The following is a 24,564-nucleotide window of genomic DNA, read 5'->3' on the forward strand; positions in this document are numbered from 1 at the left end:
CGGACGAGGAAATGAAGAACACTTGGTACCATAACATGTTGAGAGCTGATATCAGGGAGTTTGTTAGCTTTTCAGCTTTTCGAACTTTGGAGGATTTGATAGCCAAGGCCCGGGAACAAAAGATCGATTTGGAGCATATAGGAATGAAGAATCAAGAGCAGGTTCAGATAACAAGGGGTCCCGCGAATAGAACCAAGGCTTTTGATTAACGATCTATATTCCAGCAGGGTCGAGGCCTTTATGACAAGTATGGGAGGTCACATGATAGGGCGTTTCGTACCGGAGGATCGAATTGCTTCAATTGTGGCTAGATTGGACACTTTAGCAGATATTGCACTCGGGGAGCACTAATATGCTTCCATTGCAATTAGACGGACCACAAGAAGACTGATTGTACGAGTCTATCTGATGGGTGGTGAGGGCACCCGCCCCAGCTACATTGAGTATTACTGATGGCGGCGAGGGCAAGGCGACAACCCCTGTGGTGAAGAGTAGGGCATTTCAGCTGATGACCGAGGAGGAAAGTGTAATACCTGATCTAGTCCCGTGTATGTTTCCATTTATTATTTCGTTTCGTTATTTGATTATGCTTATGTTTTATGTTGTGATATTTAGGGATGTGTATGGTAAATGGGTTATCTGCTCTTGTCCTTTTTTATTTGGGTGCTACTTGATCCTTTGTATCTCTTGCGCTTAGCAAGAAGTTTGGTGACGTCTGGGAGCGTTGGATTTTCCTTTAGAGGTGAAGATAGTCGATGATCGGATGGTGAGTGCTTCGACGATTCACTGAGATTGTATTCTTGAGTTGTGCGGCGAGAGCTACCTGATTGACTTAGTTCTTATTTCCTTGCGGGAGTCGAAGGTCATTGTGGGTATGGATTGGTTGATTTGAAATGGGGCAATGATTGATTATGAGCACCAATTGATGTGGGTTCGTACCCCAAGTAAGGGAGAGCTGGTTATTCATGGCCAACTATTTGATTTACTGCGAGGGCAAGGTGGTATTTACATCAGAGATGTTCGAGATTTTTTATCTTATGTGGCAGATACTTGCATTGAGAGGAAGACAGCTATTGATGATGTGCCCATTGTTTGGGAGTATCCTGATGTTTTTCCTGAGGATTTACCCGGAGTGCCTCCCGAGAGGCAGGTGGATTTTCAGATTGACTTGATTCCAAATGTTACATCGATAGCTAAATCCCCGTGTCGTCTAGCACCTCCGGAAATGTAAGAGTTGTCTACACAACTATAAGAGCTGTTAGACAAGGGATTCATCCGACTGAGTAGCTCACCATGGGGATCAACGATCATGTTCTTGAAAAAGAAGGAGGGTTCACATAGGATGTGCATTGACTACCGGGAGTTGAATAAGTTAATAGTGAAAAATCATTACCCACTCCCGATGATTGATGATTTGTTCGACTAGCTTTAGGGTGTGTCTTGGTTCTCCAAGATCGACTTACGTTCGACTTATCACCAAATGAGGGTTCGGGATGAGGATGTCTAGAGGACACCCTTTAGGAATCACTATTGTCATTACAAGTTCGTGGAGATGCCTTTTGGGTTCACCAATGCACCAGCAGTGGTCATGGATATCATGAACTGGGTTTGTAGGCCGATGTTGGATCGATCGGTAATTGTCTTCATTGATGACATCTTGGTTTATTATAAGACCATGGAGTGCCATGAGGAGCATTTGGGAGAGGTTTTAGATATATTGAGGAGGGAGAGGTCGTACGCGAAATTCTCCAAGTGTGAGTTCTGGTTACGTGAGGTGCAGTTTCTGGGGCAACTTGTCAATCAGAGTGGTATATTGATCGATCCGGCCAAGATCGAGGTCGTAATGCAATGGGAGGTTGTGAGGTCTCCATCTGAGATTCGGAGTTTCCTTGGTATAATAGGTTATTATCGGAGGTTCATTCAGGATTTCTCCAAGAATGACGTTCCCTTGACTTGTCTGACGAAGAAGGCGGTTACTTCCTGGTGGGGGCCTGAGCAACAGGCAGCATTTGAGACTTTGAGGCAGAGATTATGCGAGGCTCCGATTTTGACCCTACACGAGGGTATCGATGACTTTTGGTGGGATGTCAAGTCCACCAAGAAAATTACACCCTTTTTTGCAAATAAAATGTAATATAATGGTAAAAAGGGGTATCGATCCTCGGGGAAATGGTTGTATTCAATCACCAATGCAATCCAACAGAACTAGTGTAAATAAACTAACTAACTACAATTAAACTAAAAGGGGGGTGTTGTGATTGCTTGAAAAATAAAAGACTTGAATAACTAAAAAGCTTGCAAGTAAGCAAGATGGTGAGATGCTCAAATATTAGAGATAATTGGTTAACCAAGGCAATTCAACACAATGAACATTTGTGTGTTTATCATTAGGATTCAACATGAAGCTTATCATTCATCCCAAATTGGTTATAGCAATCATGAAGCATGATATGCCAAGATTCCTCATAGGTAGTATGGAGGTTGGGGAAGCCCACAACACACCTTCTTAATCAAAATCAAGGATCCAATTGAAGCAATTGAACCTAAGAAGTTGATTAGCCATAAGAATGAAGGAATCCCTAATTCCTAGAGGATGTCAATGCTTACACATCCATAAAGGAGTCATGATTCATAAGCTAGAGATTATTTCTACCATCATAAAGCCCTTGTTCTAAGTAAATTCAATGATTCAATGCTAAAACAAAGAAATAAACCAACAACTGTTCATTCAAGTACCAAGCTCATGATCATAGTATTAAACATGCATAGGAAATATGAACTAGAATCATAAACATAAGATAAATGACAACTAAACATGAATCCTTCAAAAACCCACAAATATCCAAGGGTTTTAGCCGAAGTTAACCAACATAGAGAAACTAGCCACTCATGGCAACAAAATAACAATCACAAAAGTGTTTTTGCATCAAGAATCTACCAATTACTTAGAAAGATGAGAAGAAATGTATCCCAAGCTCCAAAAATCGCCTCCTCTGGTCTCTAATGGTGGAAAATCGAAGTATGCTAAAAGATCCAACCCCCCAAGGTAAATGGTAAACAAAATTACCAAAATGCCCAAAAGTGTGCAGTTGCGCGGGTACCCGCGCGACTGAGATTCCACCCTCGCAAGTGTTGCTGGAATGCTATTGGTCCATTCTTTTCCACTACCCACTCCACTACCCACGATTCCCTTGGTCCCCTCCATGACTCATATGATTTGAAATTGGCCAATCACCTTCAAGCTTTAAATATGGATATTTCATGCCCAAAATAAGAATCCATGACCCATCATCAAAAGCCCGCTTCATCCAAATCTTCAACTTTTTAAGCCCAAATCTCATTTGATGTATTCGTAAAGCCCAATAATGCATCGAGAAGCCCACTAAGCCCAACTCCAGTCAAACCGCAACCGCAATGAGCTCCAAAACCGTGCAAAATATCTCATGCAAAATAGAAAGTACCCGACACGATCCATGATAAAGTAAATAAAGAATATACAATGCACAACTAATAAAAAGAGCTAAAAATACTAAAATAAACTAATAAAAATAAGGAAATAAAATAAGTAATCAACTTTGTGGTTTATTGTGATGCTTCGATCATGGTTTTGGGCGCATTGCTCATGCAAAGGGGTCATGTGATTGTGCAAGCTTTGAGGCAGCTGAAGCCTCACGACACGAATTACTACCCTACACATGATTTGAAGTTGGGGGGTGGTGATTTTCGCCCTCAAGATCTGGTGACATTATTTGTATGGGGTACGTTGTACCATTTTCACGGATCACAAGAGCTTAAGGTATCTGATGGATCAGCTAAATCTGAACATGAGGCAACGTAGGTAGTTTGACGTAGTGAAAGACTACGATTGTGAGATTTTATATCATTCTGGGAAGGCTAATGTGGTGGACGAAGCCTTGAGTCGCAAGGGGATTAGTGCTCCTATCCAAGACTTATGTTTGCGGATGACGGTTGTCACCCGACTGTTGGAGTAGATTGGTGAGGCACATGTTGAGGCTATGAAAGAGGAGCACCGGAAGAGTGAGCATATCGTGGGTCAGGTCTCATAATTTTATTATGACAGTCGGGGGTTGTTGACCTTGCACCGATGAATTTGGGTTCCCTATTTGGGAGGTGCACAACAGGTACTAATGGATGGGGCACACAATTCGAAGTTTTCGATTCACCATGGCTCGACGAAGATGTATCAGGATCTCAGACATGACTATTGGTGGCCATGCATGAAACAGGATGTGGCCTAGTACCTGGAGCGATGCTTGACATGCAGGAAAGTCCAGGCCAAATGTCAGCAACCTCACGACAAGATGCAGTCGTTAGGCGTTCCTGTATGGAAATGGGAGGAAATCACTATGGACTTCATCACGAAGTTACCACGGAAAAAACATTGAGTGGATTCGATTTGGGTCATCATGGATCGATTAACCAAAATTGCACATTTTTCCCTATTCAGTAGAGTATCTTTGCGGAGAAATTGAAAGATATCTACATCCGGGAGGTTGTTGCACGTTACAGGGTTGTCTTACGTATGCTAATCACACATAACACCAGGTTCGATTAACAGTCAAATAATTGATTCTAGCCTAACCCCACAACCAAACTAGGAACAGGAAGTAAGGCTAAATCAAGAATTCTCATGATATAAAATCTTAGTTATGTATAATCATGATGCATAAACTTAGCAATTACATTAATAATGTCGGTTTCATATAGAATAAACAGGATATCCCTTAGGTTATCAGTGTAACACCATGTTCCGAATCGATTCCTATTCTGAGGCTATGGCCCGAAGATCGGTCATCATAAGGATTAGGGCTTTTGAAAAGGTAAGATCTAGGCCCATTTGGGGTGCGAGTGATGCATTGGAAGTGATCCGGATGTTCGGTTCGTGTTTTGGAGCCTAGGGGTATTTCGGTAAAGCGTCAGTTTGGGCTTTTATGGAAAATGGACTTTGTTTGGAAGGTCTTAAGGAAGGTATGAGTTGATAGAAGTGTAGGGATTCTTGTCACCTTTCTGTGGATATAAGGATCGTCAGAATCGAGCTTATAACGAAGAAGTTATGGTCTTCAGAAGTTTCGTGGTTTTCAGGCTTAGCCGAGTACACGGGGCGTACACAAAGAGTACGCGGGGCGTACCTTGGAGTACGTTGGGCGTACTGACCGGGATGGTCGTGAATGTTCTTCGGAGTACGCTGGGCGTATTCCAGTCAGATCATAACCCTATTTTAGGGTTTTGGACCCTATTTAAGCTCCTTATCTCATAACCTAACCCTAATATCTTCAGCCTCCACCCTCTAAAACCCTAGAAATTGTCCTTAATTATTCATGGTGGCATTTTGAGTTTATGGAGTCCATTTTTGGAGATTTTAGCCCATTTTCAAGAATGTGGAGTTTGATGCAAAGATTGGGATCAAGAAGAAGCTTATGAATCTGGCTTTTGTGACTTATTGTCAGCTTGATGAAGGTATAAATCTCTGAACTTGAACATGGATATCTTAGATCTATCATTTGTGAGTTTTAATTCATTTTGATCCCAAGGATGAAGCTTTATGGTTCAAATTCGATTCTTAGGCTTAGGGTTGCCACCCTTGGTGCTAACTGAGTCCCTAAGGCAGAAAGTTGCAATCTTGGAGGTCTTAATGGGTTCATGCAAGAGTTATGGTCATTTTCATGGAATTAGATTGCAATACTTTGATTTTGGGTTCATGTGGGTCATATAAAGTCACCAAGTCAGTGACTTTATGGATTAAGACGTTAAGTAGAGCTCAGATCTGTAATTTGGTCCCTTGGTTTGAAGCATTAAGTGCTTAATAGCAAAAGGACTTAACAGAGGAGTACGCTGGGTTTACAAGCTGGTACGCGCAGCGTACAAGTCACAAACCTAGTACGCGCTGCGCACAGCTGAGTACGCCCTGCGTACTCAGTCATAATGGGTTATCGCATATTGGGCCTTGGTATGGGCCAACTGTTGGGCTTGTTTATCTTGGGCTCGTTGGGCCATCAGGTTGTGGGCTGTTAGTGATGCGAGGAAAAGGCCCTGGAACGATTTGGGCCCAATTTAGAAACTTGGCCCCTGGCTTGGGCCACGAGTATTTTTAGCATTTTGGGCTTAAGTGTTTGGATTATTATTGGACCATCGGGATGCTAGGTGTCTTGGACTGAAAAGAAGGATTCGGGCCTCATGGCAAGACCCATGTAGAGGTTTGGGCCCAATTTAGAAAATTGGGCCATTGATGGATTTATGGACATTATAATGTTGGGCTTTTGTTTGAGTTTGGGCCTTAGTTTTGGGATCATACTGGGCCAAGGGTAGAATGGTCATTTTACCCCCATGCATGGATTAAGGATTATAGTATGGGACCTAATTGCTAATTAGGTATATTGATCGGTATTGATAGCTCAGGAAGTGGACATGGCAGCAACTAAGGATTTCTTTCAGGAAGCTTCTGCATTCGAGGTGAGTTATCCTCACTATACTAAGGGGTCGAAGGCACCAATGGCGGCCCATTGGATATGATATCCTAGCAGTTCGTATTATGTTGAGTATGAGTTAGTTATGCATGCTAGTTGTTATGCCAGTTTGGTAGATCAGCAGGATTACCTGTGTTATTACCTGATTATATGTATGTGCATTAGTTATGTTATATGTCGACATGCTATGTGGGATGGGTTGAGGTTGTACTGCTCCGTGCGGTAGCCAACAAACCCTAGAGTATTCCAGATATGAACTGAGGGTCGGGCAGGGCATGCCAGACTCATACTGAGGACTCAAGAGTATTCCAGATATGAGTTGAGGGCCGGTCAGGGCATGCCAGACTCATACTGAGGACTTAGGAGCATTCCAGATACGAGTTGAGGGCTGGGTAGGGCATGCCAGACTCGTACTGTGGGCTCAGGAGCATTCCAGATACGAGCTGAGGGCCGAGTAAGGCATACCAGAATCGTACTGTGGGCTCAGTAGCAAGCCAGATGTGAGTTGTGGGCCCGGAAGGCAAGCCAGACTCACACTATGGGCCCAGGGGTAATCCAGTCTGTAAAGCTGTGGACCCAGTACATGATGTTATTTGTATATGTGCTATTTGGTGTGAATCGGTATTTTGGGGGAACTCACTAAGCTTCGGGCTTACAGTTTCAGTTTTGGTTTCAGGTACCTCAGATGATTGCGGGAAGGCAAAGGCGTGATCGTACAGCTCCTCACATTTTATGACTATGGTTCTGGGATACTCTGATATAGAACTGTTTTGAAAACAAATTTGTAATAACTGTTGGTTTCTAAATGTTTTAAAAAGTTTAAATTTGGCATGATTTTTATGGATGTTACAATCAGGTATCACAAATCAGGCAATTCTATCATGCAATTCCTGAAGATCCCTATCCTATAAAATAGTATGCAGTTTTAACACTTTAACATGTCACCAATATACATATAACAAGTGTCCGTATCTTGGTAATAACTCTCTCTTGAGCTCGAGCTGACTATACACATCGATCCTCCCCTGTTAAATTTTTATTTTTAGAAAAATGTTGTGAAAAAGCTTTTGCAAATCCATAATTTGAGTCTGGAATGACACGAATGTTCATCCAGATCCCTCAAACCAGGGGTTTGATACTAACTAGTAACATCCCAATTCGTTGTTTCAAAACATAACCATAAAATCAGAGTATCAAATAACATCTCTCAAACATAAATCCATGGGATGATGTGTACGATCACGCCTTCGCCTTCCCCTGACCCTCTAAAGTACCTAAAACATTTAAATCCACAACTACAAGCCAACACTTAGCGAGTCGCCCCCCCCCCCCAAAGAACCCCACACAACAATACACATACAGTGCATACACACATGAGCCTACAATCTGACTGGATCGCCTCGCAAGGCCAATCGTACACCTGGACTATTCTAATTAGTATACAACATAAATTTGGAACGTTCTTCTGAGCCTACAACACGGGGCTATACCGCTCTCCTTGGGCCTACGGTATCAACTGGACTGCCCGGGTATCTTGGCCTACATCACAGAACAAGACCGTCTCAACCCAACCATAATATGTCGATATGTGCAAACAAACAAACAATAACCAGCAAACACTTGTAATCATAACCAATCTACCAGACTAACATATCACTACAACATAACAACATCCTACATACAAGGATACATATTATAGTATAAAGTATAATGAGAATTTACTTATATTTAAAAAATGGTTGTATAGGTTAAGAATTTATTGTAGCAAACAATAACCAGCAAACATTTTACTTTATAATTAGAGGTACATCCTTAATCTATCTTTTTTGAAAAAATTATTGTAGCAAACAATAACCAGCAAACATTTGCTATCTTTTTTGAAAAATGGTTTTGGGATTGTTTACTTATATTTAAAAAAAAATGGTTGAAAATTTTACGGTACATAAGGGGGGGGGGGTACTACTTATAATAAAACGAAAAAACATAAATACTCCAAAAAAAGATATGATGATGACGTTTGTCCTTTTACAGTTTGCCACATGTCAATTTGAATTAAAATATGATGTCAGTGTTATCTCGTGTCTCATTTGATTTAAAACTTTTGAGTTTATCAGGTTTTTGGAGGCTTCCAAAAGATTCAGTCTGCTTATCCATGAAATCAACGCTTGTCAACACGCTAATCAGGTTGGCCAAACTGATTTCGATCCGAACTTGCCAAAATAAAAGCTCCCTATCTCCTAACGACCGGTGTGGTGTGTGCAGTGTAAAGTGTGCTTAAATTGCATCATTTTTCGAACCTCGCATCTTGCGTTCTCGACGGGCATATGGGCTTAACCCGTCTCTTATTCTTTAATAAAACCTTTGAAGGCTTAACAAAAGAAAAACCTTATAAGCACCCTTTATTTCCTTCCGCCCACCAATATGAGATCAAGGAAACTTGCCTAATTTCAAAGCAAAAATTAAATTCTCAACAATCGACTACCCAGTTAGAAACGTTTTTTTCACATAGATAAATAATGTTACTTAGGTGTCATGAAGATTAAACCCAAGTTTAATGTGAATAAACAAGAAGAGACATATTCAATGGTATCTTATAGATTTAAACCAATAACCTTGTGACCTCTAGTTTACCCTATGTATCACTTGCTATTATAGTTAAATTTTCAAAAATCATAATGAAACTGACATACTTTTATTGAGAACAAAAAAAACTACGTAATTTTATTGAGAACAAAAAAAAAAACTAAAATCACAGGTCAAGCAAAATGAAATTATAGATGACTTTTAGCCGATTTCAAAAATAAATTTCGAAAAGTCATGTTTTTTATATTTGCACAATTTTTAGCTGGATATGAGTGAAAAATGAACCGATTTCATATTCAATAGAAAAAAATCACAAATGATATATAGCTAAATTCACCGATGGGCTAAATCACATATTATTTTAATTGCTATTTTTATAAAACCTTTGGCTAAAGTTTACTAAATTAGATTTTTTAACTATATTTATAATTTCCTCTCATCTTTTTTCTACCTACTAATTGGTGGGCCTAGTCCGTAACTGTAGAAGCAATCATGCTTTCAAACGAAATCATTCCTTTTATGGTAAGTTCACAATATATCTTTTTTGAAGTATCTATGAGATGAGGTGGGTGGATGATATTATGATATTTAAGGCTTATGGCTACACCTACTGATATGTGGGACCCAGCCCACGAATCATATTACATTCATACATTAACTAAACCTTGGATCCACTTCTACGTTTTCTATTCATTTTAGGAAATGTACTTTTGTTATTCTAAGTTTCTAACAAAATGATAACACAACTTAAATTTTTGTTAAAATAACAATTTTGATTTTTTTATTATCTCGCAATATGGTGGTCAAAACAATCATAATAAGTCACCATTTGAAAGATAGGAGAAAATGGTGTATATATATATATATATATATATATATATATATATATATATATATATATATATATATATATATATATATATATAGGTTCAAATGTGGATGAACAAATATTGTCTGGTTCAAATGTGGATGAACAAATATTGTTTGGTCGTAGAGACCAATGAAAATTTAATAGTAATTAAATGATTAAATAATCAAATAAGGGTAGATAAGTAATATTGCATATAAATTAGATAATAACCAAAATTAAATCCCTTAAATCATGGACAAATCCCTATTAAATCACGTATGCCATCTAAAACCCTAGGCCGTCGGCGACTCAATCAACAACACGCTGGAAATCGGCAAATCCAGTGGAAAATGTCGCCTTTTAAACTTGGAGGTTGTGTCGGCCGGAATCCTATCACGGTATCATCCATTCATTTTTTATATGGCTTTTTGTAATTGATTTTAAAATTTAATCGGGTCTTTGTAATTGAATTTAATCGGTATCAGATTGTATGTTCGTTAGTATGTATATTGCTATCGTCGATTCATTGCATGTAATGATTTGCTTTAACCCAATAAAAGATAGTATATTTTAATGAATTATGATTGCTTTCGTAGTTTTGAAGGTTATTTATCAAACTATATATGTTATGTTTTATATGGTAATTTGCTAAGCTCCTGGAATCGATAACAAGAATTTGATTGTTATATATCCAATTTAGTCATGAGTAATCATGTAATAACTATAATAGTTTTCTTACTTGTAAGTGTATTATTAAAATTTTTAAATAATAAAAGAGTTCATACTTATAATTGGTTAAATTGTTTACTTGACATGAAATAATAATGTTCCTTCAAAATTGTGATGTTTGGTTCTTTGTTTTCATAATGAAATTGTTGTTGTTGCAAATTTATATTGTTAATGGATATATTTTTTTGTGTGAATTGAGTTATTAATCTGATTTTATGTCAGAATTTATATATTCTTATGATGGTGAATTGAATTATTGTTTTGATTGCATATTATTGATTATTTTTAATCGAGGTAAATCTAATTTTAGTGTATATGTCCTTCATCAGTATCTAGGACGGTAATGTTTAGGCTTCATTTTTTCAAATATCATAACTTTCATTATCATTTGTTCTATTTTTCGTATGCAACTCTTAAAGTTTTTTGAATCAATTTCATAACCATCGTTTCATTATGATGTGAAAAAGAAAGAAAATATTAAGAACGATAGTGTATTCTAGCAGAATATATTCTATGTATTCTGTCGGAATGGAATCACGAATTTTAGTTCTGTCGGAATGGAATCATGATATTTCATCACTAACTTGTGTACTTTCTACAATTCTTGGTTATGGATTTTGGTGCAATTCACATGTCTTCAGATTTGTACAAAAGACTTTAGTTTTTATTTTTCGTTTGCTAATGTATTATTGAGTTCTAAACTACAATTGGATTTGGTTTCACAGATGCTTGAAGAACGGACCGTAAAATTGAAAGTGATTCTCAACAACAATATTCTTTTAGAATGTATTAGTGTCTGTTAGATTTTGATGTTTTTTTTTTTCAATTTTTAACCGTTCTTAGTTTTATTTTCTTTAACAATAAATGTAATTCTTAGCAATTGTTACTCATATTCTTTAAGAATTAATGTAATTTTTGTTTTTATTCTTCAATTGATGGTTCAAGAATTTGTTATTTTTCAAGAAGCTCATTCCGTCAAAATATGTATTCTGTCAGAATATTTGTTCTTTTATGGTTCAAGAATGTTTCAAGATACTCATAAATATATTCTATTAGAATAGCCCGAAATAAAAGAACTATTATTTATTTAAATCAGATTTTTAAAATTAAGAGAATTAATTACCCCTAAAAATCCGAAATTTCTTTTTTAAATGTAGTTTAATTGACTAAAATACCCTTATACTAAAATTTATGTGATTATAGAATAAATGATATCTCATAGTAATATCATAGACCATCAATTCATGACCATTCATTCTATCCATATTATATATATATATATATATATATATATATATATATATATATATATATATATATATATATATATATATATATATATATATAGAGAGAGAGAGAGATAGGTTCAGGTATTTTAACTAAGTATTGTGTTATTGTATGCATAAATGTGGGTCAATCAAAATTAAATAAAAAATTAAATTATTAAATAAATAAATAAGGGTAATTTAGTCATTTGTTTAATAACTTCCAAAACTAATCCCTATAATCATGGTATCTCTCAAGTTTAAATCTCGTTCCCCTCTTTATCTAAAAACTGATTCTGAAAACCCTAAATTGAACAAATCGACACCAGCGACCCTTTGTGGGGTTGCCCTTGATCGTCTTCTTCATAGAGCGGTACCATGCCCAAGCGCGATTTCTGTGTTTTTTTTCAATAAGAACCTATTTCTGTAAAGGGCATTTCCAGGACATTTCGATCGATCGCAAGGGGGATGAGAAAGCGACTTCGGTCCTCGTCTTGGCATCATCAGGTCAAAAGAACATCGATTAAAGGAGGTCATGTGGTGGTGAAAACTGAGCAACGATTGGGGAAACCGAAGGTAGCTTATGCCACCGGCGATCGTCGCAACTAGGGGCTTCTTCGTCATCTTCCTAGTTGATTTCATCTTTTATCTTTTCTCTTTTCCTTTTTTTGTTCCAGCAGTCTCTAGTTGTTCTTGTTTGGGTTGATTTGAAAGAAACGGAGGTAGGAAGGGATGGTTGGAAGGTGGTTCGGTGGAGGCAGGGAAGAAGAACCGATATCAGATGGGTGTTTGGATTGAGGCTGTGAAATCAATGGGCAAGCAGAAGAAGAAACAAAGGGTTGTTGTTGGCTGGATAATCACAGGTTTCTCTAATCTTCTTTCTTATTTTGATTGATTTACTGTAAATCAATGAAGTTTAATCGATAGGTTTAGATGAGTTTTTGGGTTTGATTGGTTGAACACAAATCATGGTTGTTTTGGTTGCTTATTTGACAGATGAATGTTTCAACTGAATTGAAAGTTGTTTTCATGCACACCAAGCGTTCGCTAAAATGCTTCAACTGAATGGTATTTCTTCGTTTATAGCATTCTATCAGAAAAGAATGTTTTTTATGATAATCATGAACATATTCTGTTAGAATTCCCCGAATTAATATAATTATTGGTAAATGAATTCCAATTCTATCAGAATGGAATCACGAATTCCAATTATGTTGGAATGGAGTATGAATATTTTCTCACTAATTTATTCATTAGATTTGTTTCTACAGAAGTTGATGCTTGAAGAACGGACCACAAAATTTGAACGACGTCTCTTAGCAACATTATTCTTTTAGAATGTATTAATGTTTTTGTTAGATTTTGATGTTTTTTTTCCAGATTTGAAAGTTTTTTAGTTTTATTATTTAAAAATAAATGTAATTCTTAGCAATTGTTACGTGTATTCTATTAGAATTAATGTAATTTTTGTTTTAATTCTTCAATTGATGGTTCGAGAATTTTGTTATTCTACAAGAAATTTTTAAAGTCATGATCAAGAAATATGTTCAAGAGTATTTTTATTATTTTATGGTTCAAGAATATTTTTATTTTTGAACATACTCAAACATATTCTGTCAGAATGTCCGAACTAAAAACCTTATAATTTGTAAAATCAGATTTTTAAAATTAATAGAATCTTTGATCCCTTAAAATATGCAAATTTCTTTTATTAAATCTATGTTAACTGACTAAAATATCCTTCTAGATTAGATGGTATTTTTCAATTATATTTAATTAAATAATATGTATTAATCACTTTCTTAAAATAAGTAAAATGATTGGCCCACATTTATGCATACAATAACACAATAATTATTTTGAATAGAATAACCTAAGTCTATATATATATATATATATATATATATATATATATATATATATATATATATATATATATATATATGAAAATGATGCGGCGAAAGCTTCTCGCATGGGGAGATGATTCGGTGTTCACCGAACCACCAGAGTTGCGGTTAGCCCATTTCTACCAGCCTAAAATGGACAATAATGGGAGAGAAGGAAAACTAAAGTGACAATGCTAAGACACACTTCTTCCAACCGAATAGTTATTAGATATCAGTAATATATTGAGTCATGTGTCCCAAAAGGGAGGAACGGTAGGGGAACAAAACATTTAACATTCCACTTGATTAATATATTGCAGCTTTACAATCTTGCTTTTTATTTTTGTGGGCCAAAAAAACGATCAGAACGTAAAGTTCTATATCTATGTAAAGGATTACTAAAATCCATTACTTTAAAAAAAAGATAAAATACTAGAAAATGGATTTATTATTTAAATTATTAGTCATGTTATTTTTAAACTTTTTAGTGTCATAAACATAATGCATAATTTATATTTAATAATAGTTATTAAATAATAATTATTTGTTATTTGTTTATTTATTGTTTAAATAAGAACGACAAAATATTCATTTATTTGAACTTATATTAAATATTAAGTCCAAAAAACAACATTTTTATCATCAATATTTTATCCATATTATATGTCATCCATTCAATATGTATTATCGGTTCACTGATTTAGGATGTATTTGATATTGCTTTTCAAACTGATTATTGACCTTTGAAAAAACCATGAATTTTTGGCGTATTTTTTTTTCACTGATTAACAAATATCTTTTTTATTTATTGGTTTTTTGAAAAATCAATAAATCATCTCAAAAGAGCACTCTCAAACATCCACTTAATAAAGTAAAAGAAAAAAGTTTAATTCTCGAAGTTATGAGACTAAATATTACAATAATACTTTTAATGTTTTCTATTCTAATAAACAAAAATAAAAATATATATATATATATAATAAATCATTTATTCTATCAAAGTTTTTTTTTTTTTTTTTTTTTTTTTTTTTACTTTTGAACAAGTCACATAAATCATCCATTTAAAATACAATCAATGGAAAAGATCGTTATTAAAGATTCATTGGTCACTCAAAATAAACAAAAATTAGATTTTTCATTTATTTCTTTTTAAACAGCAACCCACGTGTATTTTAATTTATTCATAAATTTCACCTATAAACAATATTATTATTAGAATGTAGATATATAATCTACTACTTTTTAATGATTAAAAATGGTATGAAAATATTATAACATAATCTGTTTTTTCCACTTAATTAAAGAAAAAAAATACAATTCACGTGTTTCTTACCCCCCCCCCCCCCCCCCCGGGGTCTCTCTTCCTCGTCGTCCATATCCCTGCAAGCTGACAAACGACAACGTTTCTATATATATTCCTACTCCAGAACCACCATCTCTCTCTCTCTCTCTCTCTCTCTCTCTCTCCGCCCTGTCCGTTACACACGCTAAGAGTGTGTTTGTGTGTAGAAACCAGCAAATAAGTTTGTTTGATGCTCATCTCCGGATTTCCCGGTATGTAATCGTTCCATTTCCCTCCGTTTTACTCTCTCACACACTTACAGACTTGATTCGATCGGATGGTGAAAACCTGCTTTCGATTTATTAGAATGATACATGATGTTAGTCACTGATTGTATAATCATATAGCTAGAGAGTGTTTATTCCATGCGTGAAGGATTGAAGATGTTTGATCTTAATGTTGATGTTGCGCTCTCGGTTGTTGATACAAGTACTAAATGCGATCGAAATGGTTGTGCGACTAACGGCGATATCGCTGTTAAAAAGAATGAACAAGAAGATCGTCAATCGGGAATTCATTCCGGTACTTCAGTTTCCTCCGACGTACTCAACGTCACCGTTGATGTCGACGTTGACGACGAAGACTCGGTATCATATACTGCTCTTCATAAGCAAGCTTGTCATATTGTAAGTCAAACGGGAGAATCGATGGAAAATTCAAATCGAGCATCTGCCGGTTTGATTACACGGCAGTTTTTTCCTGTTGCGAGTTATTTGGAGCTGGGGGAGGAGTTACGTTCCCGATTAATAACTTCATCCCCGTCGACGATATCCTTTCTTGGAGCAGACTGGTTAAATCTCAAGGTTCCGGAATCTGCGCCGGTTCCACTGAACGTGCAAGCGCTGCCGCCGCAGAAGGTAAGGAAAACCCGAAGGGGACCACCGTCAAAGAGCTCACAGTACCGTGGAGTGACGTTTTATCGCCGGACTGGTAGATGGGAATCACATATATGGTGCGCTCTTGTTCTTCTGTTGGTTTTATATCCGTGTTTGAAACTTGTAGCGATTTTAACTGTTTCCTGTACTCGATCTGCATATTCTCTTTCTAGGAACGTTTTCTAAAATATCAGAGGATTAATTTCCTTACTATGCAATGATGAACTATCAAACTACTTACCTATTCATTTGCTATGTGTGCATCACTGGTTTGAGTCTTACCATATGTTAATACACATCTCTCATAATTCTGGGTCTATTTACAAAACTGCTACCATCTCCGAATTTGATTTCTTACTGATATCAGAATCTTAATTGTTTGCATTTGATTTGTTCAGGGATTGCGGAAAACAACTATATTTAGGTATGAATAAAGCTTAGCATTGTTGCACTTTTGGAACATACATAATTGTTTTGGTTTTGATGTATTGATTTGTGTTTGCCTGATTACAGGTGGATTTGATACTTCACATGCTGCAGCCAGGTGAGAGTTTGGGATGATTTGGATCTAGTTTCCTTCCTTCCATGATTTTGTTATCATGGTTTTCTGACGTGATTTGGAAATTGAATTTCAGAGCCTATGATCGGGCTGCAATCAAGTTCAGGGGAAACGATGCTGACATCAATTTTGATTTAAGCGATTATGAGGAAGATATGGCCCAGGTGAGGAGAATGTCGAATTTCTATAGATATTTTTGTAGTGGGTAGTGGTTGTAAGTTCCATGATTTTTCTAATGTTTAATTGATGTAACAGACGAAGAACTTGTCAAAAGAAGAATTCATTCAGATACTTCGTAGGCAGAGCAATGGATTCTCAAGAGGAAGTTCAAGATACCGAGGAGTTACCCTTCACAAATGTGGTAGATGGGAGGCTCGCATGGGTCAGCTACTTGGGAAAAAGTAACAAACCTTTCCTTCCAACTATTTTATAGCTCTACACTCTTATCTTATGTGTCCTATTTAAGACAAAACTGAAAAAAAAAATAACAACATGAAACTTGTAAAATGTATTTTATTGCTTACCTTATAATAAAAATGTACTTACATATTTTTACCCATAGTGTACTTTCATATATTTACCCATAGTAACAATGTAGTTGGATTTTTTTACCGATAAAAGGAATATGTTTCTTAATGGTTAAGATTTTCAAGATAAGTATGTTTGGCAAAGGGGGGCGGTTTATGAATAAGATTAAAAAATAAAATGGTTGGTTGCAGGTATGTTTACCTTGGATTATTCGATAATGAAGTAGAAGCTGCAAGGTTGTTGGAATTTTATGATTACAGAATTTGAAGTCCCTAAAACTAAATTGGATTGAATATATATATATATATATATATATATATATATATATATATATATATATATATATATATATATATATATATATATCTAAGTTTGTGCATATTTGGTTTTGTGAAAATCAGGGCTTATGACAAAGCTGCCATTAAATATAGTGGAAGGGAAGCCATCACCAACTTTGAGCCAAGCACTTATGGGGCAGATATAATAGATTTGGACCAAGGTACTTACTTACTACTTAATAATCACTGCTGGCTTACAACTTGTATGTATGCTTTCCTTCCTTTCACACTTGACGCCTATACTGATACAAGTACCCATCACTGTTTTTGATTCATCATTTAGCAAGTGGTGAGAATCTTGATCTGAACCTATGGATTTCTCCCACTCCCACTCTCAGTACATGGAATGAGAATCAGAATGTTGAGAATGTGGATATGGGTTTTACTGCTGCTTCTGGGAAAAGGCAAAAGGTTTGATTCCATTCTCTATTCCCCAATTAATGTATTTTTGTAATGGAAACTGAATCATGGCTGTTTTTTGTATTTTCAGGTTGGGGGACAATACCAATACCAATACCAATCCCAATCACACTACACTGCATTGTCTACACCAAATTATGAGGTAATTATTCATGATTTGCTTTCTAAAATGTTGGAAATTTCCTTGTCCATATTTGGTTTATGGTAAAAAGGGTTGAACCTCAAAGAGTAGCGTGTATTTATTGACAGGAAATGACAAAAGGGATTTCATCTGCAAGTGTTGTTCCCTCAACAGCAGCATGGCAAAGGCAAATGCAAATGCAAATGCAGCAGCATCATCAGGATTCGCTTCTTCTATTACAAAGTTCTCAGACATCCTTCTATTCTTATCCAACACAAACATAAACGTTCACATCAACAATTTACTACAACCTCTTATCCAATGCCAACCACAACCACTACTTACTAAACCGCCAAATCTGTTTCAAATTTGTTCAAAGGCATATATGATAATACTTGGACCTTTAATTCTCTTTTTGTTGGTGAGAGCCAATTACAAGTCATTTTCAAGTTCTGATATCTCAATCAAATAAAGAACTTTGTGCCTTGTTTTTTTTTTTTCTTGAAATGACTTCAACTAGTAACTAGCTTATATTGTTTATGCATATCACATATCATATCATATTTTGAGTCCAACAATTAAACACATATAATAATAATGATAATAATAATAATAATAATAATATACTTGAAACGAAAAGTTGATCTATTTCTCTCTTTAACTACTACACAAACGGAACCCAGAAAGAAAGATTTTAAAAAGGTGAAGGGAGAGAGGGAGATAGTAATTTACATTCCAAACACCCGAGTGTATACATCACCATACCCAGGCAACAATTTATCCAACCCCACTTCACTTCTACTGTTAAGTTGTTGAACCTCATGCCCATGCCCATGCCCCCCACCGTTTCCAAACTTGTGTTGTTGTAAGTACCTCTGGTGTTGGTGCTGTTGATCCACTACCCTGGAATTCAGTTCGCCATAATAATCATCTTGATAAGAAGAAGGAAACTGGCGGGGCATCAAGGAGGTTTGAGAATATTGAGGATCATGATGATGATGATGATGATTATGATGGTATGCTGCTGCAGAAGTTGCAGATTGTTGTTGTTGCATCAAGAGCCAGAGTTTTGACTCTTCATCGAATGAATTGGAGTTGGAGTTGGAGTTGGACCTCATGTCAAAAGATGATGATTTGCCTCTTCCAACAACCATTATGGCAGGATCGATAAGATCATCGCTACTGTTGCTGATATTCCCTATTGATGGTGTACGATAATGATGATTGTTTGAAAAAGAATTTGTCGCATAACTTCCTGAAACAATTATATTATATTTACTCGTATTAATCCAAAATATATATTGTTATAACTTTACATACTAAAGAGAAAACTAAAATCACGTACCAGGAGTGGCAGAAACAGCCTGCTGCTCACTTCTGATGGTCATGGATGAGGAAAAGCCAGGAGGTGGTTTGGAGAATCCTGGTGGTGTCAAGTTCAAGTTCTGAACCCCCCTTGATGCTTTTTCATAATCAAATACACATACACATATATAAATTTTAGAAAAGATGAAATCTAAATAAATAAACACCAAACCACATAGCTACACCAAATAAACACATACCCTGATATTGTGGTTTATAGATATTGTCCTGGTTCTGGTTCTGGTTCTGGTTCTGAAGAAGAGATAATTTGTCCAAGTCTTGATTAGCAAATGAAAATCTTGATTGATACTGCCACCCATCTTTCCTTTCAAACAATCCCATTCCAGGCAAGACAGAATCATCAGACCCATCAAAATCCATGGACAAAATATTTGATATTATGCTGCTTTCCACAGCAGCAGAATTTTCATCATCATCATCATTCACAAAACTATCATCATCACCAAGACGTCTCAAATGCTCCACTATCTCCTCATTGGAAAAAGCTTTAGAGCTTCTATATATCCTATCTGAATCTGATTTACCCAAACCCTCTTTCTCACTCAACAAAGAATTTGTACATGCTGCTGACTGTCTAACACCTTCATCTCCTGCATACTTATTATTTACACTACAAGACTCCATATTCCACCAATCATAACGCTTCTTAATCGCCTCACAAGGATCCAAATAACCCTTCTGACTTGAAGCTATACAATCTTCCCATCCCTGATCATCAGAATCAGATTCTTCTTTTGTAATAATGTTACTGTCCTTAACTTCTACTGATTTGCTATTGGTCACTCCATCAACAGGATATGATGATTTTAATGACACTAGATCTGAACTTTCGGCCTTATTCATGCATATAGAAGACATCTCAGAACATAAATTCACCATCCGCCCTTCTGTCACATCTTTATCAGAACCCGAATTACATGACCTTCCAACAATATCTACAAAAGTTGTCATGTGTTTTGATGATCTAGGCAACTGACTCTGATCATTACAAGCTGCTGCTGTAGCATAATCTACAACCTGAACAATGACATAACAAGCAAATATTCTGAAATCAAAAAAAAAAAAAAAAAAAACTGTCCAGGTTTTTTTATAAATGTACAAAAAATATATCTTACTTTCAGACCATCTGGTGAAGAACTGTGGTTGTTCAAGTGTTGATCTACTGGTGATGGCAATGTACTGCCTGACCGTTTATGCAAATATTGGGCAGCACCAACAATTTCCTGAACTCTATTCCTGAAATAAATAAATAAACAAATAATTGTTGTATATTGTTCTATTATAATGAGTCAAAAGTGAAAATGAAAGCTATAGTCTGTAATACCTAGTATGAACTGCAGCTATTTCATCTTTGCCAAAACTATCTTCTTCAGCACCAATGTTATGCAAATATAAACATGCAGGATTGTTGCAGGGCTGAAAAACAAAAAGTAAAAATAAAAAAAAGAATTAGCAGAATTTACAGCATACTTGGATTTGGACCCGATATTTGAGCATTTCATGTATTATACCATATTCCTTAACCATGCATGACAGTACTTTGCTGTTCCAAATGATGCTCTGCAAAAGTTTAATTTAGATGGTAATTAAAATACAAGGTTTCACAAGAAAACGGTCTACAAATATGAGGAAAGGGATAAAAAGGTTTTGTTACTTACCTTAAAAACCTACCATCCAGCACATATCCATGCACAGATTGAATACACCTCACTGCTTCTTCCTCTTTTGAGTAAGTAATATATCTGTAAATATAAAAAAAATGAAAATCATAATCAAACACGAAACAACATATCAAAGAATAATTCCATTTTAATTTTATGATGATGATGTAGAACATACACACTACAAGTATCATTGACAAACTGCTGAACTGTCCCACCAGCCGTCCGAGAAAGTGAAACCTTGGTAACTTTCCCATATTGCCCAAAATAATCTTTTCGCTGCAATAACTACACATAACAAAAACAAGGGTGCTTCATAACAATAATGTTACATAAACTTGCTATGAAAAATAAGTTGATAGGTCATAGGTGCACACATCTTCATCTGCTATACTAAGGGGCAGCCCAATAATATATGCCATTTTTCGCTGAATCACTCGAACATTGCTGAGATCCTTCCTTGGTTCATTTGGTTTTTGCTTTGCCTTTGGTTGCTTTTGTTTTCGACTAGAACCATTGGCAGATACCCTGCAAGACAGGCTTATGAATCAATCATATTGTAAAATGTAGAAATAAAAGATAAGAGATATTGCAAAAGTATTTGAACCTCTGAAAATTTGCTTCCAACCCTACAATTCTATCCTTATCATAAGGTGTGCGACACGCAGGACAACGTCCCTCTGTTGCATCCTTCTCTGCCATGTCCATTATGTGATGCCAACACCAAACACACACCTACAATGGTAGTATAAATATAACATCAATATCTAACAGATTATGAACATAATTTAGTAAATTGGTACCACTATTATATAAACCTATTATCTATCATTCAATCCAGATTTTCCATATTCACTGCTTGAACAATAGCATGAGTTGTTTCGAAAAATGTTGGCAAAACAATCACACAAGTAATTACACCAAACGTAACATCTTTATGTCCATGGAGTAAGTACCAAACCTCATAACCACATTTGCAGGGCTTCAACTGTTGATCAGTCCAGTCCATCTCTTCTGCACACAAAGGACACCTCTTCTCTTCTTCGTTGCTCATGATTCCTCTGGAAACAAATCAAGGTCAACAAATTTTCAGCAAGGATATACGAATCAAAACAAAATCAACAAGTGTTATCCTTCTATATGACCACATTAACATACATTTAGTAACAAAACCCTAAATTTCGCGATAGTAGGATGCAATAAACCTTCTCGTTTCAGATCAAATCCACGAGATTGCATTGCATTTCACGAAACTAACACCGACTTAAATTATAAATCTAAGTTGTGAAAAACACGGCATTAGACATAAATACACGTATTTAGTAATACATACATACATATAAACACACATAAATGTGGTCAAAATGCACCGAATCAAAATGCAAACGATTTGTTTGTGGCAATTGAAGGAGTTGAAGGAGAGAAATCAAAAAGCTTACAGTGATTACTTGGATGAATGATCTAGCAAATGGAGTGTGTACGGGAAACGCGAGAGAGACGCGAAGAACCAACTCAAGAGTACGGCACAAAGAATTGAAAACCACAGGATTGAGACGAGCTTTTATGAGGATGGGCTTTTAAATTAATTTTATTTAAATTTATATTTTATCTTCTACCATATCAACTCCTATCAATATCTTTCTTTATGTATTGTCATCAGTATTAATATTAATAAAAATAACAATTATCAAAATATATCTGTATTATTTTTAATAAAGTTTATTGTATATAATACTTTTTAGTTTTAGATTAATATAACAGAAACTATTTTTTGTTACATAGGGCTGAGGGCCCATATTTGATCATATTTGTTATATTGATATCGTTAAAGTTTTTTCGAATAATATTTGACAGACAAAATTTGTTTAAAATATTAATTATGTCGACATGTTTTTAACAAATAAATAAATATATAAATAAAAATAGGTACCGGATACAATTTTACATATTAAATACCAACTTTTGTTAAGAGGGTTTACATGCAAACTATATTCTACAATGTATGATAGATATTGTTGCAAGTATTTGTAACAATGTGATTTGCTTTAAGCATGTTTCAAAACATAACTATTTAGTAAAGTATAAAATGTGCTTGACGAAAGTAGACAAATAACTAGTTAACAATTAAATGTTGAAAGACGTATTTAATGGGGTTTCTTTTAGTCTTAAAGACTTAAACATATTGATTATTGAAAACAAATAGATGTTGTTAATTCATGTACATATATTGTTTTATCCCATAAATTAAAATGATTTTATAAACATAATTGATTTTTTTTAACCGGCAAATATATTAATAAAACCCAAACTAGCAAAGAGCTAGATGGAACAAAAACAGTTTATAGTTTACAACGTTATCACAACACATTACATTACATAGTTTTGTAGTTCAACCAATTAAGAGGGTATGAACACCAAATAGCCCATTCACAAACTTTTGTCGAGCTCCTGTATTTCATCTAAGTGTATACCATTGATTGGATGTTATCAGCAACCTTTGTAGGAGTGATGATAAGTTTTTTAAGCATCCTTTCGTTCATAGCCTTCCAAATCCACCAGCATGTACCATAGCATATTAGCATATATAGATCAAGACCTTCCTTTTCTTTGTGCATCTGCCCCACTTTGTTGCAGAGTCAACTAACTAGATTATGACCCGCGTTAAACGCGGATGAACACATAAAAGAAATAAGATAAAGTAACATAAAGAGACTTTGTATTATTGATTAATATAATCTGTAAAAATAAAACGAAATATCTTATTATCTATAATTGTTGAAGGATCTCTTTGTACACAACATTTTTTGTTTTATTGGTTGAACGACCTTCCTCGTCACATATGAGTACCTTCAAGCTTTTTTTTACTTGTCACGCGAGAAACAACTACATATAACTGACCATGAGTGAAGAATGGTATATATCCAACACTCAATACGATTATGGAGGGAATAAATGCAGTATACGAAAATAGATATGTGATGTCAGACAGTGGTGTGGAACAATAGTATATATCAAACAAGCAATACGAAATTTAAAGCTTTTAATCTGTTAACATATGCAAACCATGTATACCTATACAAATTTAAGGAAAATATAAAGATAATACGAAATTTAAGGAAAAAATGAGTTATACAAATCAAACATTATAGACATTTAAACACTGATACCATCTAAAGAATCTAAACAACTCAAATATTTCCCAACTTCATCATTTCATTCATTTAAATGAAACAGGTGGTTTATACATCAAACAGATTACAAAGGAAATCTCACTACATATACTCTCACTCTCATATGAAAACTAAGAACAATACAGAAATCTGTAAGAAGAAGTATGAACAAACCCTAAACTGAAACGTAGAGAGAAAACTGAGAGAATGAACAGTTCACACACTAAAAATATCTAGACTCTTCATGATAAGTGAGAAGGATCTAAGCAACATATACCCCGGATCATATCACCATCGGGTATAACCTCCAACCCGCGTGTAAACCCGATACCTGCACAAACATAACACAACACACCCCCACAAATA

At 35.4% G+C, this 24,564-nt stretch overlaps 2 protein-coding genes across 5 annotated transcripts; one reads left to right on the plus strand and one right to left on the minus strand.

Moving 5' to 3' along the window:
• The first annotated feature begins 15,191 nt into the window (after positions 1-15,191).
• Positions 15,192-18,481, plus strand: LOC145161198 (APETALA2-like protein 3). Of its 3 annotated transcripts, XM_079080696.1 has the most exons (11): positions 15,192-15,352; positions 15,488-16,092; positions 16,414-16,439; positions 16,529-16,559; positions 16,651-16,738; positions 16,830-16,975; positions 17,294-17,338; positions 17,504-17,601; positions 17,724-17,851; positions 17,931-18,002; positions 18,110-18,481. In XM_079080696.1, exons 2-11 carry the CDS (start codon positions 15,506-15,508, stop codon positions 18,263-18,265), a joined length of 1,377 nt encoding a protein of 458 aa, XP_078936822.1. In that variant the 5' UTR covers positions 15,192-15,352; positions 15,488-15,505; the 3' UTR covers positions 18,266-18,481. The 3 variants fall into 3 exon arrangements, with proteins under 3 accessions (XP_078936822.1, XP_078936821.1, XP_078936824.1); XM_079080695.1 differs by having other exon boundaries at positions 15,192-16,092; XM_079080698.1 differs by lacking the exon at positions 17,294-17,338 and having other exon boundaries at positions 15,192-16,092.
• Positions 18,482-18,559: 78 nt separating this feature from the next.
• LOC145161197 (uncharacterized) lies at positions 18,560-22,591 on the minus strand. 2 transcript variants are annotated; one of them, XM_079080693.1, is made up of 12 exons: positions 22,468-22,591; positions 21,990-22,089; positions 21,636-21,763; positions 21,406-21,556; positions 21,207-21,316; positions 21,026-21,109; positions 20,879-20,927; positions 20,692-20,783; positions 20,483-20,603; positions 19,547-20,384; positions 19,327-19,443; positions 18,560-19,236 (listed from the first exon to the last, which is right to left on the minus strand). In XM_079080693.1, the coding sequence occupies exons 2-12, from the start codon at positions 22,080-22,082 to the stop codon at positions 18,710-18,712; spliced, it is 2,310 nt and encodes a 769-aa protein (XP_078936819.1). In that variant the 5' UTR covers positions 22,083-22,089; positions 22,468-22,591; the 3' UTR covers positions 18,560-18,709. The 2 variants fall into 2 exon arrangements, with proteins under 2 accessions (XP_078936819.1, XP_078936820.1); XM_079080694.1 differs by having other exon boundaries at positions 22,477-22,560.
• Between the last annotated feature and the right edge of the window lie 1,973 nt (positions 22,592-24,564).

The sequence above is a fragment of the Lactuca virosa genome, chromosome 2 (genome assembly GCF_052849685.1).
Source record: "Lactuca virosa cultivar CGN04683 chromosome 2, Lactuca_virosa_CGN04683_v6, whole genome shotgun sequence".
Lineage (NCBI taxonomy): Eukaryota > Viridiplantae > Streptophyta > Magnoliopsida > Asterales > Asteraceae > Lactuca > Lactuca virosa.